This window comes from Oncorhynchus tshawytscha, linkage group LG06 (assembly GCF_018296145.1).
Source record: "Oncorhynchus tshawytscha isolate Ot180627B linkage group LG06, Otsh_v2.0, whole genome shotgun sequence".
In the NCBI taxonomy this organism is placed as follows: Eukaryota; Metazoa; Chordata; class Actinopteri; order Salmoniformes; family Salmonidae; genus Oncorhynchus; species Oncorhynchus tshawytscha.
The window spans coordinates 32,744,657-32,764,507 of record NC_056434.1 but is presented as its reverse complement, the minus strand read 5'-3'; the positions used below and the strand labels follow the sequence as shown (position 1 = coordinate 32,764,507).

General features: G+C 45.7%; 1 protein-coding gene across 1 annotated transcript in view; it reads right to left on the bottom strand.

The window, feature by feature from the left end:
* Positions 1 to 19,851, bottom strand: part of LOC112252442 (semaphorin-3ab) — a 32,266-nt gene that overhangs the window by 8,359 nt on the left and 4,056 nt on the right. Inside the window, exons 3-5 of the mRNA XM_024423663.2 lie at positions 5,484 to 5,644; positions 4,279 to 4,341; positions 656 to 775 (exon numbers count right to left, since the gene is read on the bottom strand). Of these exons, the coding sequence (XP_024279431.1) occupies positions 656 to 775; positions 4,279 to 4,341; positions 5,484 to 5,644 (344 nt within the window). The remainder of the gene's footprint in view (positions 1 to 655; positions 776 to 4,278; positions 4,342 to 5,483; positions 5,645 to 19,851) is intronic.

Below are 19,851 nucleotides of genomic sequence, written 5' to 3'. Positions count from 1 at the left end.
TGGTTCTAATAATTAGCTGGTTGATAAGCTGAACCAGGTTAGTTACAACTGGGGTGGGAGCGAAAACCTACAGGAAGTTAACTCCCCAGGAACAGGGTTGGACACCCCTTTCATAGAGTCACTTGAACATGTGGGCCCAGCCGGGCAGTTAAGAGCGGGGACGACTATTCTCAGAGACATTCTCCCTCTCTAATTCTCTGCAGTCTAATGAATAGGAAGAGCCTGACTCACTGACATTACGAAGAGGAGGTATAGAACACACGCAAACACACAGCGTTTCATTTGTAATGAATTGAGGATGTTTTGGACGATGGAATTTTCCACCTCATTTACTGAACGAATAAAAACATTTTTCTTCAGGCCATCAGTGAATCATTCAGAGAATACCGCCACGGTTTATAGTTTTAAATCGAAAGCCAAAACCATAATCACACATTATAGTGTCGAGTTTTTGTTAATACTGTAATCTGGCTGCAGCTCATATAAGGCTTGAATCAGACAGCAAAAAGCATGACATTCCCTCTTCCATGGCTTATGTTGTAAAATTGGTCAGTAAATAGCAGAACACTAGAGCTAGATTACTAGAGTAAGCAGACTGATGGGTGGACAGAAAGATGAATACATGTGTGAATAGTTACAATGCAGGTGGGTATACCTCTAGTTTCTTCCCCACCTCCAGGTAGGCACAGACAGGGTGGAAGGCTCCGGTTCCACATACATACAGATGGGTCTGGTTAAATGGCTGTAACACCTTGATGAAATTAGAGCATTCACTCTGGAGATAGAAAAAGAGAGAGATTTTGTACATATTTTTTAACCTTCATTTAACTAGGCAAATCAGTTAGGATAAAAATTGTATTTACAATGACGGCCTACACCGGCCAGACGCTGGGCCAATTGTGCGCCGCCCTATGGGACTCCTAATCACGGCCGGATGTGATTCAGCCTGGGTTCAAACAAGGGACTTTAGTGACGCCTCTTGCACTGAGATGCAGTGCCTTAGACCGCTGCACCACTGCATATCATGGGTACGCAGGAGATAAACAGACTATTAAAACAACTAACGTACACAGAGAATAAAGCTTTCTGAAGCTGTTGGGGCAAAATCATGTCCTGTTGATTTGGATCAAAACCCAGTCCTGTTGATTTGGATCAAAACCCAGTCCTGCCCATTTGGATCAAAACCCAGTCCTGCCCATTTGGATCAAAACCCAGTCCTGTTGATTTGGATCAAAACCCAGTCCTGCCCATTTGAGTCAAAACCGAGTCTTGCCCATTTGGATCAAAACCCAGTCCTGCCCATTTGGATCAAAACCCAGTCCTGTTGATTTGGATCAAAACCCAGTCCTGTTGATTTTGATCAAAACCCAGTCCTGTTGATTTGGATCAAAACCCTGTCCTGCCCATTTGAATCAAAACCCAGTCCTGCCAATTTGGATCAAAACCCAGTCCTGTTGATTTGGATCAAAACCCAGTCCTGCCCATTTGGATCAAAACCCAGTCCTGCCCATTTGGATCAAAACCCAGTCCTGCCCATTTGGATCAAAACCCAGTCCTGTTGATTTGGATCAAAACCCAGTCCTGCCCATTTGAGTCAAAACCGAGTCTTGCCCATTTGGGTCAAAACCCAGTTTGTCCATTTGAGTCAAAACCCAGTCCTGCCCATTTGGATCAAAACCCAGTCCTGCCCATTTGGATCAAAACCCAGTCCTGTTGATTTGGATCGAAACCCAGTCCTGCCCATTTGAGTCAAAACCCAGTCCTGCCCATTTGGGTCAAAACCCAGTCCTGCCCATTTGGGTCAAAACCCAGTTTGTCCATCAGAAGTAAGCACTCCTATCCAGAGCTGTTCCACTGGACAGAGAAAAGTGTTAGCCCACTCTGGACTTAACACAACATCACATACAGTAGAGCTATGCTGGAAAACAAATGTTTAGGTTGAGGGAATAAAGGGCATCTGAAATCAGAATAAAAGAATAATCATCTATTAATAATAGTCCAAGAATATGCAGGGAACTACTTCAACTACATGTGAATAACAATGTTGGGGAAAGGAACAGCCCTGATTGGTTATACTGTATCAATGCTGTTGTGCTGTTTCTGCTGTTTCAGAGATAATCCAGACTGTTGTGCTGTGTAATAACTCAACAACTCGCTGTTCAGATTCAGGCCAGTAATCTGTAATTCTCAGTATTTCTCTCTTTATTTAATGATCTCTATATCTCTCTCCTATATTTCTCTCTCCATCTCCCCCTCCCCATATACACTGAATGACCTCTCTCCTATCCTGACTCCTGATCAGAAAGGCTCAGGGACATGTGATGAGTATTGAAACAGCTGGGATTTTAGGATGGACATCAACAGTGAGACGTTTTAATGCAGAAACATCCCTGCAACTAGCCTGCAACGCACCAGCAACCTTCCCACAACAATAAAATGTTATGAGCATTACAAACTGTAACCACATCTGAGTTTACTGTTTAGTGTAGTGAGTGTAGTGTGTCTGTCTCCATGCTGTAAAGCCTGTTTCCCGTGATCTGTCAGCTCGTGCCTGAGCAGGCAACAGGCATGACCTCACATGAAAATTAATGTCATCACACTGATGGGAAAAAGAGAAAACAGAACCACAAATAATGCATGACTAAATTGATCTGACTTTATCAACAGGAAGCAGCTCTGTTGATTGGGTATGCCTTTGTTGTCCTCCAAAGAGCTGTCTGACATTTCAGGGTGGTTTAGCTGGTAGTGCAGATGTGCAGATTTAATTAATTTTTCCCTGGCTCTGTGTATCACCCTCCTTTCTTCATAGATGTAGAGTAAATTAGAAATGTCTGCTTCTGTTATTTTCTCTCTCTCATCTCTCTTTCACGGTCTTCCCTGCGGCATGTTCACAAGTGTCTTTGTTCAAGTTCATCAAAGGGCATCTGTAGTCCTGCTACCTCTCTCTCTCTCTCCTTCTCCCCTCTGCCCTCTTTTTCTTCCTCTCCTCCCTGTCTCCTCTGCCCTTCACGCACAAAGACCATCCTTCAGGGCTCCCCGCTCATCCCTTCCAGAATGTTTACAGAAAACACACACACAAAAGACCTGATGGCCCTTCAACCCCATAGAAACTCAGCATAGCTTGACCTTGAGCCTGTGAACTCAGTGAGACAGACGAAGCTATGATTTTATATTGCAGTCAACATATGGCCCCAGGCTGTGTCTGAGAGGGAAGTCAGAAGGAGAGAGATGGAACTGTCTCTCTGAGTCTTTCCACAATGTACTGCTTGCATTCAGACAGGTATACAGGACAAATATACACGACTGAGCTGGTCATGCAAGAAGGAAATATGTAGCATAGAGGTGCTGCTGGTATCGACATCACTCTTCTTAGACTGAGGAAAACACATACCTAAATGATCTTGATATAGCAGTGGGAATATCTAATGCCATATGACTGTGTAGACAGAAACAATGCTCTATTTAACAAATACCCGTCTCTACACAGCCATAGCTGATGTTACAGTAGGACACTGCTCCTGTGTTGAAAGTAGTGACTGTAAGCCCATTGGCTGTCCACTGTTAGCCCCGTATCCCAGTGGTTAGGTCAACGGTTCTATTGTTAGACCAGGGGAGAACCACTGTCCCCTCGCATTGACAATTTCAAGTTGAAGGCCGACTGCAGTACTGCAGGCATTGTTTCCAGAAAACAGGATACCCCATTATAGTGACTGGGAAAATGACAATCTTTGTGGTCAATATTGGTGGCTATATATACAGTATATAAAATAAAAATCAAATCAATCATGGTACCAACAATTGTTTCTATTTCACCACATGTATGTCCTTGAACTGATTACTTTAAAATCACACACAGACAAAGGATAATTTAGTTGCTATTGGTAGTCTGCAGTACCCAGCCTTCACTTAAGATACACTGAGCTAGCCTGCAACGTCACTTCCTAGAGTAGCTCAAACTGCGAATGCAACATTTCCAAAAACAAGTAGCAAGATGGTGACATGTTGATATGGCACTTCCTGATCTTCAAATGTGCCACTGAGCATTCTCATCGGAAACAATGGGGTGACTTCATCAATGGATTTATTGGATGGATTTGTACAGTCTAGTTGGACTCTAGTTGATTAAGTTCATGTAATGTCTCTATCTTGGCAGGGGGATTGTGATCAGATTCCGAGCTTCCTGTCCATGTGTCAACACACAGATGACATAAACCCACTGTAGTGTAAAAAGTAGTACTTCGGGAGGAAGAGATGGTGTAAGATGAGGTAGCTACTCACCATTAGGTCCTTTCCTGCCCATTTACACTCGTCTCTTCTGGAGGTGGAGGCAGGCCACGGGATCTACACAGACACAGAGAGATAAGGATACTTCACTACACAATACACATAGATATAATAATCTTAATCAGCCACTAGCAATCCTAACTTCAACCAGTCCCTAACCCTAAACCCTCGACCAAGCAGCTGTTCAGCTAACAGGCCTTAAATTAGCTGAGGTGGTTCTGCCAGCAACATTACTACAAAATGTACTTTTGTAGGAGGGAGCTCATATTTTATGAGATTTCATTGATGTGTATGTGTCTTCTTGCGGGCCTGTGTATGTTCACATGTGTATATGTGTGTGGTGGGTGTAGTGGAGTCACAATGCGATTTGTTCTCCACTTTGTTTTCGATTACGCATTAGTCATCCAGGTGTGCGTGGAGTGCCTAACATGCCAGTATGAGATCCTGCACGACAGCTCAGATCTGAATGAATCATCAGCCACTTCTCTGTAGAAACCATGGAGAATGATAGAGGCCTCTAGGTGCCAAAAGGCTGTATTAGCATAAGCAGCGCCATTGAGTGCTTCCACCATTTTAATGTAGTCACCTTGGTGGGACTTCCAACTTTATTGGCTTATCCCTCCTGGTGACCCTGTTAGAGTCATGTTCAACCGGGTCATCAGGAGGGATCAGCCAATAGTAAAGAAGAAAATGTAATTCTTAAAAATGGAGATTGCCTCAATAGCACTGCCTATGCTGTCACAGATGTTATAATGGCACAGATTCAAAGATGAGTCCTCTATCTATCTCTATGGTAGAAACAGAGTCGCTGGCTGAAACTGGCTAAGACTGACAGGGGTGAGATAGCTACAGACATAAGATCTTAATTTGATCACCCTGTTGCAGGATCATTTTCCTGAAATGCAGGAAATGTTAAACTTGTAGTGTATTTGAGGTTTAAAAAGGTTTCCACCAAAAAATTTCAGACGTTAGTTTCCCTTACGAAAAGTGTATCAACCCCTAAAAAATTGTTCATTAACTATAATCCACATAATAATTCACATTTCTTTTTGCTGCAGGATTATTTTCCTGCTGTAGCAAACTGGCTCGAATGAAGATCCTACATCTGTATAGTCAGACAGACTACAAGCAGACAGACTATGGTGTATATATGCAAGTGTATTGATTATAATGCGTTATAAGTGTATTGTAACTGTTACCTGTGCCATATCTCTGCTGATGTTGACTAGGTTGAAGGAGAATATGTGGTCCTTGGCTCCCACCACCAGACGACCCTTCTCCTCGTCCAATAGGAACGTGTGGTAGGCAGAGCTATTCACCTGGCCCTCAAACGTCACCAAGTTATTAGACTCCAACATCTCTGGAGAGGAGAACAGAGGGAGGGAGGGAGGGAGGGAGGGAGGGAGGGAGGGAGGGAGGGAGGGAGGGAGGGAGGGAGGGAGGGAGGGAGGGAGGGAGGGAGGGAGGGAGGGAGGGAGGGAGGGACAGAGAGAGAGAGACAGAGAGAGAGAGAGAGAGAGTGAGAGAGAGAGAGAGAGAGAGAGAGAGAGAGAGAGAGAGAGAGAGAGAGAGAGAGAGAGAGAGAGAGAGAGAGAGAGAGAGAGAGAGAGAGAGAGAGAGAGAGCATTAACAATTGGTAACCATATTACTTCCTATAGTTTGAAAAGGGAATTAGTGAAGTCTTAGCATACAGCATCTAATAGAACAGCATCTTATAGAGCACATGTTGACCTGTCTCCTCAGCATATCATAATGTCAGAGGGGAAACATCCCATCCCCACATGAAGACACATCCTACACTCTCCCCATAGCAGAACCCTTTGAAGAAACCTTTTTGGTTCCTGTAAAAAAAAGAATTGTTCCATGGGGTTCTACCTGCAACAAAAAAGGTATCTAATTGGAACCTAAAAGGGTTATCCTATGGGGACAGCTGAATAACCCTTTTGGAACCATTTTCCCTAATAGCGTAGCAGCAGGGACACGATCTCAACTCCAAAAGCCTAGGGAGGTACCAGAAAGAGAGGGTGCTTTGGCTGAGATTTAATTTAAAAAATGTTAGTGTGATCTCTCTTGCCCAATCACACATTCTCCCTCACACCCTCTTCCCCACACTAGTTTGTGTCCAACAAATATGTATTCTATGAATCAGATGCAATGACCAAATTGTGGCAATGACCAAATGGTCTGGCTGGGGGAATTGACCTTGACTGGCCAGCCAAGCAGAACTGGACCACAGAACAAACTCACAGCGGAAGACGGAGACAATTCTCCATACAGAATGACCAGCCTGTCTCAGAGTAGACACTGGCGAAATCACTGCAAACCACAACAACCATGAGGTCATTTAAATTGTTGTATTAAAATGTGCACAACATCTATAACAACCACCATTGAACATTCCCCAAAAGTTCTCATTCTGTTTCCAGCTAATCTAATAACACAATGTACATGTACCAGTAATGTTTTCCCAGCAAACCAGCATTGGTTCAGTGAATGTTCCCGGAACATTCGTTAGATTGCTGCAAATTTTCTCATAACACAAGAACTGTCATGCCCTGGTCGAAGTATTTTGTGTTTATCTTCATGTATTGGGTCAGGCCAGGGTGTGGCATGGGATTTTTGTATTGTGGTGTGTTTTGTCTTGGGGTTTTGGTGTTGGTATTGGGATTGTAGCTTAGTGGGGTATCTAGCAAAGTCTATGGCTGTCTGTAGTGGTTCTCAATCAGAGGCAGGTGTTTATCGTTGTCTCTGATTGGGAACCATATTTAGGCAGCCATATTCTTTGAGTTTGTCGTGGGTGATTGTCCTTAGTGTCCTTGTTCCTGTCTATGTGTTAGGTTACACAAGTATAGGCTGTTTCGGTTTTCATTACGTTTATTGTTTTTGTAGTGTTTGTATTTAGATTCGTGTTACATTTGTTTATTAAATTATGGATCGCAATCTACACGCTGCATTTTGGTCCGATCCTTGTTCCACCTCTTCGTCAGAGGAGGAGATAGAAGAGAACCGTTACAGAATCACCCACCACAATCGGACCAAGCAGCGTGTCAACAGGCAGGAGCAGCCCAAAGAGGAGATGTGCAATAAGGATTTCTGGACATGGGAGGAAATCCTCGACGGGAGAGGACCCTGGGCTAAACCAGGGGAGTGTAGCCGCCCAAAGGTGCAGCAGGAGAAGAGGCAACAGGAGCAGCCCAAAGAGGAGGACAGTATGGACTATACTTCTTGGGAGGAGATATACAGGTGGGCGGTCGACCCAGGGAGAGTGCCGGTGCCCGCCTGGGATTCGATGGAGCAGTGCGCAGAAGGTTATCGGAGAATGGAGTTGGCGAAGCAAGCACGGCGGCGCGGACGGAAGCCCGAGAGTCAGCCCCAAAAATGTATTGGGGGGGGCTCACAGGGAGTATGGCTACGCCAGGTAGGAGACCTGCGCAAACTCCCTGTGCTTACCGGGGGGCTAGAGAGACCGGGCAGGCACCGTGTTATGCAGTGGTGCACACGGTGTCCCCAGTGCGGGTGCATAGCCCGGTGCGGTATATTCCAGCTCCGCGTATCGGCCGGGCTAGAGTGGGCATCAAGCCAGGTAAGGTTGGGCAGGCTCGGTGCTCAAGAGCTCCAGTGCGCCTGCACGGTCCGGTCTATCCAGTACCACCTCCACACACCAGCCCTCCGGGGGCAGCTCCCCGCACCAGGCTTCCTGTGCGTGTCCTCGGTTCAGTACCACCAGTGCCAGCACCACGCATCAGGCCTACAGTGCGCCTCGCCTCTCCAGCGCTGCCGGAGCCTTTCTCCTCTCCTGCGCTGCCGGAGTCTCCCGCCTGTTCAGAGCAGCCAGAGCCTTCCTCCTCTACAGCGCTGCTGGAGTCTCCCGCCTGTTCAGCGCAGCCAGAGCTGTCAGCCTGCATGGAGCAGCCAGAGTTGTCAGTCTGCATGAAGCAGCCAGAGCTGTCGGTCTGCATGGAGCAGTCAGAGCTGTCAGTCTACATGGAGCAGCCAGAGCTGTCAGTCTACATGGAGCAGCCAGAGCTGTCAGTCTGCAAGGAGCTGTCAGTCTGCAAGGAGCTGCCAGTCTGCACGGAGCTGCCAGTCTGCACGGAGCTGTCAGTCTGCAAGGAGCTGTCAGTCTGCACGGAGCTGCCAGTCTGCAAGGAGCTGCCAGTCTGCAAGGAGCTGCCAGTCTGCAAGGAGCTGCCAGTCTGCACGGAGCCGCCAGAGCTGCCAGTCTGTAAGAGGCCGCCAGAGCTGTCAGCCTACATGGAGCAGCCAGAGCCGCCAGTCAGCGTGGAGCAGCCAGATCTTTCAGTCTGCCAGGATCCGCCAGTCAGCCAGACTCTTCCAGATCTGCTAGTCAGCCAGACTCTTCCAGATCCGCCAGTCAGCCAGACTCTTCCAGATCCGCCAGTCAGCCAGACTCTTCCAGATCTGCCAGTCAACCAGACTCTTCCAGATCTGCCAGTCAACCAGACTCTTCCAGATCTGCCAGTCAACCAGACTCTTCCAGATCTGCCAGTCAACCAGACTCTTCCAGATCTGCTAGTCAACCAGACTCTTCCAGATCTGCCAGAACTGCCAGTTGGCCAGGATCTGCCAGTCGGCCAGGATCTGCCAGATCCGCCAGTCAGCCAGACTCTTCCAGATCTGCTAGTCAGCCAGACTCTTCCAGATCCGCCAGTCAGCCAGACTCTTCCAGATCCGCCAGTCAGCCAGACTCTTCCAGATCCGCCAGTCAGCCAGACTCTTCCAGATCCGCCAGTCAGCCAGACTCTTCCAGATCTGCCAGTCAACCAGACTCTTCCAGATCTGCCAGTCAACCAGACTCTTCCAGATCTGCCAGTCAACCAGACTCTTCCAGATCTGCCAGTCAACCAGACTCTTCCAGATCTGCTAGTCAACCAGACTCTTCCAGATCTGCCAGAACTGCCAGTTGGCCAGGATCTGCCAGTCGGCCAGGATCCGCCAGTCGGCCAGGATCCGCCAGTCGGCCAGGATCCGCCAGATCCGCCAGTCAGCCAGGATCTGCCAGTCAGCCAGGATCTGCCAGTCAGCCAGGATCTGCTGAGACCACCAGCCAGCCAGGATCTGGTAGATCTATCTACCTGCCTGAGCTTCCTCTCACTCCTGAGCTTCCTCTCACTCCTGAGCTTCCTCTCACTCCTGAGCTTCCTCTCACTCCTGAGCTTCCTCTCACTCCTGAGCTTTCTCTCACTCCCGAGCTTTCTCTCACTCCCGAGCTGTCCTTCAGTCCCGATCTGCTCCTCAGTCCAGTGGGGTTCTGGGTGAGGACTACTAGGCCATGGTCGGCGGCGAGGGTGGACTATCCAGGGACGCGAGGAGAGGGGACTAAGGTATTGACTGAGTGGGGTCCACCTCCCGCGCCAGAGCCGCCACCATGGACAGACGCCCACCCGGACCCTCCCTATTGTTTTGAGGTGCGTTCGGGAGTCCGCACCTTTGGGGGGGGTTCTGTCACGCCCTGGTCGAAGTATTTTGTGTTTATCTTCATGTATTGGGTCAGGCCAGGGTGTGGCATGGGATTTTTGTATTGTGGTGTGTTTTGTCTTGGGGTTTTGGTGTTGGTATTGGGATTGTAGCTTAGTGGGTATCTAGCAAAGTCTATGGCTGTCTGGAGTGGTTCTCAATCAGAGGCAGGTGTTTATCGTTGTCTCTGATTGGGAACCATATTTAGGCAGCCATATTCTTTGAGTTTGTCGTGGGTGATTGTCCTTAGTGTCCTTGTTCCTGTCTATGTGTTAGGTTACACAAGTATAGGCTGTTTCGGTTTTCGTTACGTTTATTGTTTTTGTAGTGTTTGTATTTAGATTCGTGTTACGTTTGTTTATTAAATTATGGATCACAATCTACACGCTGCATTTTGGTCCGATCCTTGTTCCACCTCTTCATCAGAGGAGGAGATAGAAGAGAGCCGTTACAAGACCTGTCCATTTGTGGTGGTGATTATAGAATGTTTGTATAAAACAATCGCCGTAGGTTGCAAGACCTTTCCTACAAAATAAAACATTTAGGGAAGCTCAGCGTTACACCGTGAATGAAATTTAAAAGCAATGTTCCCGCTTCAGCAGAGAATGCATTCACGGTAAACGCTACATATGTCGGCTCGATCGGATATTACCTTTATATTTATATTGCGGAATCTGTAAAGCTGAATCATTACAGATTGCTTAGAGTCCTTAATCTATTATTTAAGGATCACAGAATATTTCATTAGGTTGTGGGAACAGTCTGGTGAGAACATTGTGGGGACATCACAAAAGATATGTTCCCAAAACACAAAACTGTCCAGTTGTACAGATGAGTCTACAATGTTTTTTTTAGGGTGCAAAAAAATATTCACCTGATGTTACAAAAACATTCCACACAAAAACATTCCACACAAAAACATTCCACACAAAAACATTCCACACAAAAATGTCCACACAATAATATTTCTCTCTGATATGTATCTTGTCATATCCCCACAATGTTCCCACAATGTAAATACATGCGTTAGGACATTTTTAAGAAAATAAAACGTGTTCTGGGAATTTTCTTGCAACATCAGGCAACAGTTTTCTGCAACCTAATAGAACGATTGCAATAATTAGCACAAATGGACAGTTTTTGTGTTTGGAAACTCTTTTGGGAATCACACACAACGTTCCCACAACCTAATGAAATATTCTGGGATTTTTTTAAAGAACAGATTAAATGTGTTCTAGGAACCTTCTTGCAATATCAGGTGAATATTACATAGAAACGTTCCATAATCATCACCACGACTGGACAGTTTTTGTTTTATGAGAAAATGTGCAGTGACCTAACAAATGATCTGATGTTTTAGTCTTCCTGTAGGCTCTGGTGAACCACTTCAAACCACAACAACCATTAGGTCAGTGTCAAAAAACAGCCCAGTATTGTACCATACAATGTTTGCAACCCGAGGGGTGTTATTTTGACCGCCTTTCAAGATGAAACTGTAACCTTTACCTGCTGCCAAAATTGTTTTCTCACACCTAAATCTCTCTCACACTCCATCTCTAACACCACACACACACACACGCACGCACACACACACACACACACACACACACACACACACACACGTACCCACCCACATATGCACACACCATTCCTTCTCACACTCTCTCCTCACCCAATGAACCCACCAACACCCATCGCCCACACCAGCTGACCACCCGTACATTTGTGTGTGGGAGGGAGAGAGGGAAAGAGAGGAGGGAGGAAAAATATAAGGAAAAATATAAAATGATGAAGAGGTATTGTGAATCTTGTGAATAAGCGAAAGTCAGGAGGAGGGAGGGACAGGGAGAGAGGGGAAGAGACAGGGAGAGAGTAAGGGACAGGGAGAGAGTGAGCGACAGGGAGAGAGTGAGGGACAGGGAGAGAGGGGAAGAGACAGGGGAAAGTAAGGGACAGGGAGAGAGTGAGGGACAGGGAGAGAGGGAAGGGGGACATGGAGAGAGAATGAGGGACAGGGAGAGAGAGGGAGGGACAGGGAGAGAGTGAGGGACAGGGAGAGAGAGGGAGGGACATGGAGGGAGAGAGGGAGGGACAGGGAGAGAGGGGAAGAGACAGGGAGAGAGTGAGGGACAGGGAGAGAGGGGAAGAGACAGGGAGAAAGTGAGAGACAGGAGAGAGTGAGGGACAGGGAGAGAAGGGAAGAGACAGGGAGAGAGTGAGGGACAGGGAGAGAATGAGGGACAGGGAGAGAGAGTGAGGGACAGGGAGAGAGTGAGGGACAGGGAGAGAGAGTGAGGGACAGGGAGAGAGGGGAAGAGACAGGGAGAGAGGGAGGGACAGGGAGAGAGGGGAAAGACAGGGAGAGAGTGAGGGACAGGGAGAGAGGGGAAGAGACAGGGAGAGAGTGAGGGACAGTGAGAGAGTGAGGGACAGGGAGAAAGGGGAAGAGACAGGGATAAAGTGAGGGACAGGGAGAGAGTGAGGGACAGGGAGAGAGGGGAAGAGACAGGGAGAGAGTGAGGGACAGGGAGAGAGTGAGGGACAGGGAGAGAGAGGGAGGGACAGGGAGAGAGTGAGGGACAGGGAGAGAGGGGAAAGACAGGGAGAGAGTGAGGGACAGGGAGAGAGGGGAAGAGACAGGGAGAAAGTGAGGGACAGGGAGAGAGTGAGGGACAGGGAGAGAAGGGAAGAGACAGGGAGAGAGTGAGGGAGAGAGTGAGGGACAGGGAGAGAGTGAGGGACAGGGAGAGAGGGAAGAGACAGGGAGAGAGTGAGGGACAGGGAGAGAGTGAGGGACAGGGAGAGAGGGGAAAGAGACAGGGAGAGAGTGAGGGACACAGAGAGAGTGAGGGACAGGGAGAGAGGGGAAGAGACAGGGAGAGAGTTTGGGACAGGGTGAGTGTGTGTGTGTGAGATAAGTGGCAATAATGAAGTAACCACAGCGTAAAGTCTCTGAGGAACTGTTAAGATGAGTGTCTGTAACACCCTGTAATTCTGGGCGCCTTAGTCCCTACACTCTACCATTTATATTTCTCTTCTCTCTCTCTCTCTCTCTCTCTCTCTCTCTCTCTCTCTCTCTCTTTCTCTCTCTCTCTCTCTCTCTCCCTCTCTCTCTCTCTCTCTCTCTCTCTCTCTCTCTCTCCCCACAGACCAATGTGGTTTGATGTAGGCAGTAGTGGCATACTCCCTTCTCACTTATGGCTTGAAAGCTAGGTGGAATATCTGTTTGTTCAAGATCTGTGTCTGATCTTAGAAGCCCATTTCTTCACACAGATGAACTACAAAAACCTAGCTACCATGTATTACCATTGGTCTCATCTATCAGAATACATAAGATGGTTGGACAGCTCTCCAGAGGGTTGGACTCCTGAGCTTGGTAGAACAAGAGTATTTTCCCTGAAATGTTTTCGTCAAGTAGTGTTTTTCCTGAAATAGTGACAGCCATTTGTGAGTGTTCTCTGGAGAAACATTAATAATGTTCATTATGGCCATGTGTTTAATATCACTGTGTGTGGGTAGAGGTATAGCTCGCTAGACTAATGGGAATGTTCTGTTGACGTAGTCCAGGTCACACCACAGTCATACATTACACTGTGTATGTTTTCAGCTTCTGTGTTACACCAATCAATAATCTATAACCAACACGAAACCTCTCTACAACCAATATACAACCCACCTGAAAGCTCTCTACAACCAATATACAACCCACCTGAAAGCTCTCTACAACCAATATACAACCCACCTGAAAGCTCTCTACAACCAATATACAACCCACCTGAAAGCTCTCTACAACCAATATACAACCCACCTGAAAGCTCTCTACAACCAATATACAACCCACCTGAAAGCTCTCTACAACCAATATACAACCCACCTGAAAGCTCTCTACAACCAATATACAACCCACCTGAAAGCTCTCTACAACCAATATACAACCCACCTGAAAGCTCTCTACAACCAATATACAACCCACCTGAAAGCTCTCTACAACCAATATACAACCCACCTGAAAGCTCTCTACAACCAATATACAACCCACCTGAAAGCTCTCTACAATCACTCTACAGCCAGTTGCTAGATTATATTCTAAATGTGGGATTGGGAGTAGATGTATGTTAGTAGATGTATTACTATGTGTGATAACGAAAACTTTAGCTGATGATAGGTTTCAGAGTGCTATATGCTGAATCAGCACCTTATTGTGCAGTTGGTTGTTAGCTGAGGGTGTATTGTTTTGTAATAAATTGAAACGTTTAGTAGTGACTCGGTTCTGTTTGTCACAGGATGTATTTTGTGTTGTTACATATTTGAATATGTACATCAGGAAGTGGAATTCTCAGAAACGATTGAAACTTCAACTATTGGCAGTGCAGTATCTGTATCGTTATCTCTCTCTCTCTCCATCTCTCTGTCTCTCTTTATGTCTCTCTCTCTGGGAATGAATAAATGTGTACATCATGAATGTTTCAGCAGGGAGAATGCCCCCTATCTGAAGTGTGTTTATATGTCAGAACCCCTGGGAGGGAGGAGCGAGAGAGGAGAAGGGAAAGAACATGGGGGAGGAAAAGAGGAGAGAAGTGGACAAAGTAAAAGAAGAGAGAGATGGATATGCATGCAGTTTAAGAAAAAGGCAATGTAAGGGAAAATGTGCAAAGGAAGTAGAAAGACGAGAGACAGAATAAGAGACAGAGGGGGAGAGATAAAGAGAGAGAGAGATAAAGAGAGAGGGGAGAGCGAGAGACCGCCTGCTTCTAGTTAGAAACACATTCCCTCAAGTGCCCTTCATCTGCTCTGTCACAAACACACCCCACTTTTCATTGAAAGCACTCCTCTCCTACACACACCCCAGCATTACCCCCCCACACCCCCACCCCAAGCACACACACACACACACACACACACACACACACACACCTGAACAAACAAAGATACAGAGGTGTGCGTTACTGTAATCCTACTGTATATGCTATCCACTGTGTGAAAAGTAAGCAGCTAATTGCATAGATCCCAGCCTGCTTGTCGTATAAACAGTGGCGTGTCAGACATGTAGAGAGCCAGTCCGGGAATCACCATTTTAACACACACCACACACAGCTCAGGTGAGGGGGTGTGTTTGTGTGGGACTAGTATCCATGAAAACCATTCACCAGAGTATAGTGAGATTATAAAAAAGTGAACAGGGACAACTGCTGACATACAGACACACACATGCACGATTAAGCATATGTGGATCCACACAGCAACTCTTATCTGTATCCTCCTGGTCAGAATCAACTCCTAGACCTACTACTCATTCGCATTCTGCATAGGGGCTCATTTGGAAAGAGAGACGGACAGGTGAACAGATATATGGGAAGTCAGCTGTTAACCTTTCCCACACTCTCCATTCAACTTTCCCCCTCTCTCAGATGCAATATGCTCCACCCTCCCCACTCTATTTTATTTCAATGTGCTCTCCATGGCACCCCTCACCCAAACTATCTATTTTTGCCTCTTTCTCTTTTCTCTCTTTCCATCTCTGCCTTTCCGTTCTCCAGTCACTTCATCCTCCACCTTCCTCCCTCTCTGTCTCACACTCTCAGTTAAGACACAGCTTTATTTTATGTGAGACCTTTATAAATTCATTATTTGATCCTACATTCTCTCTCTCTCTCTCTCTCTCTGTCTCTCTCTGTCTCTCTCTGTCTCTCTCTTTCTTTCTTTGATTCTGGGCTGGAGGGCATAGAGAGAGTTAAGTGCTGTGATAGAAAATATCAGAAGCACATCTAAGCAATAAAACATATGAGCCAGTATTGTATGGTATGGTGCCCTATATCTCAAGGCCTTGTTGTTATTGATCAGCTGACATCCACATGGCTGTGTGTGTTTGCTCAGTAACAGCAGATAAAGCTTCTCCTGATCATATCAACACAGAGACTCCAGGTTATATCTGTCTGAGGGGTGGAGTATAGACAATGAACAGTGAAGTGTTCTACATTTTTTACTTTAACCTTTATTTAACTACACAAGTCAGTTAGGAACAAATTATTATTTACAATGATGGCTTACACCGGCCAAAGCCTTAGACCCGGACAACGCTGGGCCAATTGTGCACAGCCAGATGGGACTCCCAATCACGGCCGGATGTGACACAGCCTAGAATCGAACCAGGGTCTGTAGTGATGCCTCTAGCACTGAGATGCAGTGCCTTAGTGCCTTAAAAATTGTAATATCTTACGTTTCACTGAGTCGTGGCTGAACGATGACACCGATAATATAGAGCTGGCAGGATTTTCCATGCACCGGCAGAACAGAGAAGAAGCTATTTGCCAATGTCATGAGATATTGCTCACCTGAGGTACCTTATGATAAGCTGTAGACCACACTACCTACCAAGAGAGTTCTCATCTATATTATTCGTAGCCGTCCATTTACCATCACAGACAAATGCTGGCACTAATACCGCACTCAACCAACTCTATAAGGCCATTAAACAAACAAGAAAATGCTCATCCAGAACCGGCACTCCTAGTGGCCGGGGACTTTAATGCAGGCAAACTTAAATCAGTTATACCATAAATTTTACCAGCATGTCACATGTGCAACCAGAGGGAAAAAATCTCTGGAACACCTTTACTCCACACACAGAGATGCATACAAACAGATCCAACAGCCCCAACAGATCCACAGATGACACAATCTCAATCACACACCACACCGCCCATTCCCACCTGGACAAAAGGAACACCTATGTGAGAATGCTGTTCATCGACTACAGCTCAGCATTCAACCTCATAGTGCCCATGAAGCTCATCATTAAGCTCAGGACCACGGGACTAAACACCTTCCTCTGCAACTAGATCCTGGACGTCCTGGCGGGCCGCCCCCAGGTGGTAAGGATAGGCAGCAACACGTCTGCCACGCTGATCTTCAACACGGTGGCCCCTCAGGGTTGTGTACTTACTCCCCTCCTGTACTCCCTGTTCACCCACGACTGCGTGGCCAAACACGACAACACCATCATTAATTTTGCTGATGAGACAACAGTTGTAGGCCTGATCACCGACAACGATGAGACAGCCTATAGGGAGGAGGTCCGAGAACTGGCCGTGTGGTGCCAGGACAACAACCTCTCCCACAATGTGAGCAAGACAAAGGAGCTGATCATGGACTACAGGAAAAGGCAGGCCGAACAGGCCCCATTAACTTCAACAGGACTGTAGTTGAGCAGGTCGAGAGTTTCAAGTTCTTTGGTCTCCACATCACCAACAAATTATTATGGTTTAAACACACCAAGACAGTAATGAGGAGGGCACGACATTACCTTTTCCCTATCAGGAGACTGAAAAGATTTGGCATGGGTCCCCAGATCAAAAGTTCTACAGCTGCACAATCGAGAGCATCCTGATCGGTTGCATCACCGCTTGGTATGGAAACTGCTTGGCATCTGACCATAAGGTGCTACAGAGGGTAGTGTGTACGGCCCAGTACATCACTGGGGCCAAGCTTCCTGCCATCCTGGACCTATATAATTGGCTGTGTCAGAGGAAAGCCCATCAAATTCTCAGAGACTCCAGTCACCCAAGTCATAGACTGTTTTCTCTGCTACCACACAGCAAACGGTACCGGAGCACCAAGTCTAGGACCAAAAGGCTCCTTAACAGCTTCTAACCCCAAGCCATAAGACTGCTGAGCAATTAATCAAATTGCCACCAGAATAGTAACATTGACCCCCCCATTTGTTTTGTAAACTGCTGCTACTCGCTGTTTATTATCTAAGCATAGTCACTTCATCCCCACCTACATGTACACTGCTGCTACTCGCTGTTTATTATCTATGCATAGTCACTTCACCCCTACCTACATGTACAAATTATCAACTAACCTGTACCACCGCACACTGACTCGGTACCGGTACCCTCTGTATATAGCCTTGTTATTATTACTTATTATTATTTTTTTACTTTAGTTTATTTGGTCAAATTTTCTGTTGGTTAAGGGCTTGTAAGTAGGCATTTCACGGTAAGGTTTACACTTATTGTATTCGGCGCATGTGACAAATAAAGTTTGATTTGATTCGATTTTTTAATAATACATTTATAATAGCATTAAGGCACCTCAAAGTTTTGTGGTTATATGGCCAATATGCCTTGGCTAATGGCCGTACAAAAGTACACCGCATTGTGTCATGCATAAGAACAGCCCTTAGCTGTGGGGTATTGGCCATATACCACACCCACTCATGCCCTTTACTTAAATATATAACAGGGGATGGCAACTAGTTTTGGCCTCCAGCCAATTTGTTCCTGAGTTTGTAGCTAGTCGGTGCGCCAGAACTTAATTAACCTATTAACAAATAGCCTACTAGCTGCCCAATTCAAAGCACTACACTACATATTTAATACGTGGTTAGTGGGCTAATCAATTCATTGACAATAACATATTAATTTTGATCTGATTACATTGTTAAAACCACCTATGTATTCATGAATATGCCTACTTACTCTATAAAAGTATATTCATCTTACCTTATTTTTCCACTGCCAAACCAGTGTGTCTTGTTTGCAAATCTACTGTCGCTGTGTGCAAATAATTACATCTGAGATGTCGTTATGAATCTAAGCATCGGAATTTTACCACCCCAGACATGTGGCCCGAGTCCGACGCAGAAAGGAGGTAGGCCTCTTTAAGGAGTGCATGGTAAAAGTATTGGAAGAAATAGCTACGTCAACATATATATGGATAACGTAATTGCATAATAATCTGTCAAACAGCTAAACCTATACCTCTTATTTCTTAGTGATCCAACAAAACCCTCTTGCTAATTTGTCTACTCAACTTTCAGCACCAGGCGCTGTCCATATTGATTTTAGAAATAGCAACCCACAGTCAAGTGGTGGCTGCATCTCAAATAATATTTTTTCTAATTTATCTAATTATATCCTACTGTCTTTATCATGGACATATTCCCACTAATATTGTAATTAATCTTCACATGCAAGTTTTACACTTTAAAATGTTTTTTTTTTTAAATTTATGTTTATGAATTACGTTCGTTGGATGAATTAGACCAAGGTGCAGCGTGGTTGGTGAACATCTTACTTTATTTAAACACCGAAAAACAAAACAAACAAAAAAACGAACACAAAGTTCTGCAGGCTACACAGCACCTATACAAAATCAAGATCCCACAAACTAAAGGGGGAAAAAAGGCTGCCTAAGTATGATCCCCAATCAGAGACAACGATAGACAGCTGCCTCTGATTGGGAACCATACCAGGCCAAACAAAGAAATAGGAAAACTAGAATGCCCACCCAAATCACACCTAAACCCAACCAAATAGAGAAATATAAAGGCTCTCTAAGGTCAGGGCGTGAAATAATGCTAAATCATTTGACCGCTGTAGGTTGAGATTCTTGTTTCCTAACTTTAAAGACCATATACCCATCACATCCCACATTATGATAATGAAGTCCCCGTGTGTGTAACTCAAATGTGTGTTTGGGTTTGAATTGGGAAGGTGTAAAACATATCAATGAGAGAAGGAAGGCAATCAATCTTATGGTATAGGCTGAAATTCTCTTCAGTTCATGAGCTATCACTCCTCGTGCCATGAAGGAGAAAATAATTCCAGCATTAAACTTTGATTCATTGATTGAATAAAACTATATCAATGCATTTGCATCATGACGCTCATGTGATGGAAAAGTAAAACCAATTCCGATTCAGATTCACTTTTGTCCTACAAGAGGAAATCATACGACTTCTAACACATCACATAGGCCTAAACAACACATACAGGAAACACAACAGGAAACAAACAATAGGAACAGTCAGGCAGATACCTTTCCTACCCTCCTACCCCACCCCATACCTGCCCACATGGGGAATTGTTTATAATAGTGATAGCCCCTGGGATGAATGTCCTCCATTTAATTGTCTGTTTTCTCTGACCTGATGGTCTGGGGTGGAGATCATGTGGCCTGCTCTGCTCTGTATAGTACATTCGTTCAGTAGGTGAGGGGGATCCAATCAGTTCATTTAGATGTTTTTTCATAGTAGGCTCCTCCACTGATATGTAATAGCCTATAGACTTTATTTTAATGCAA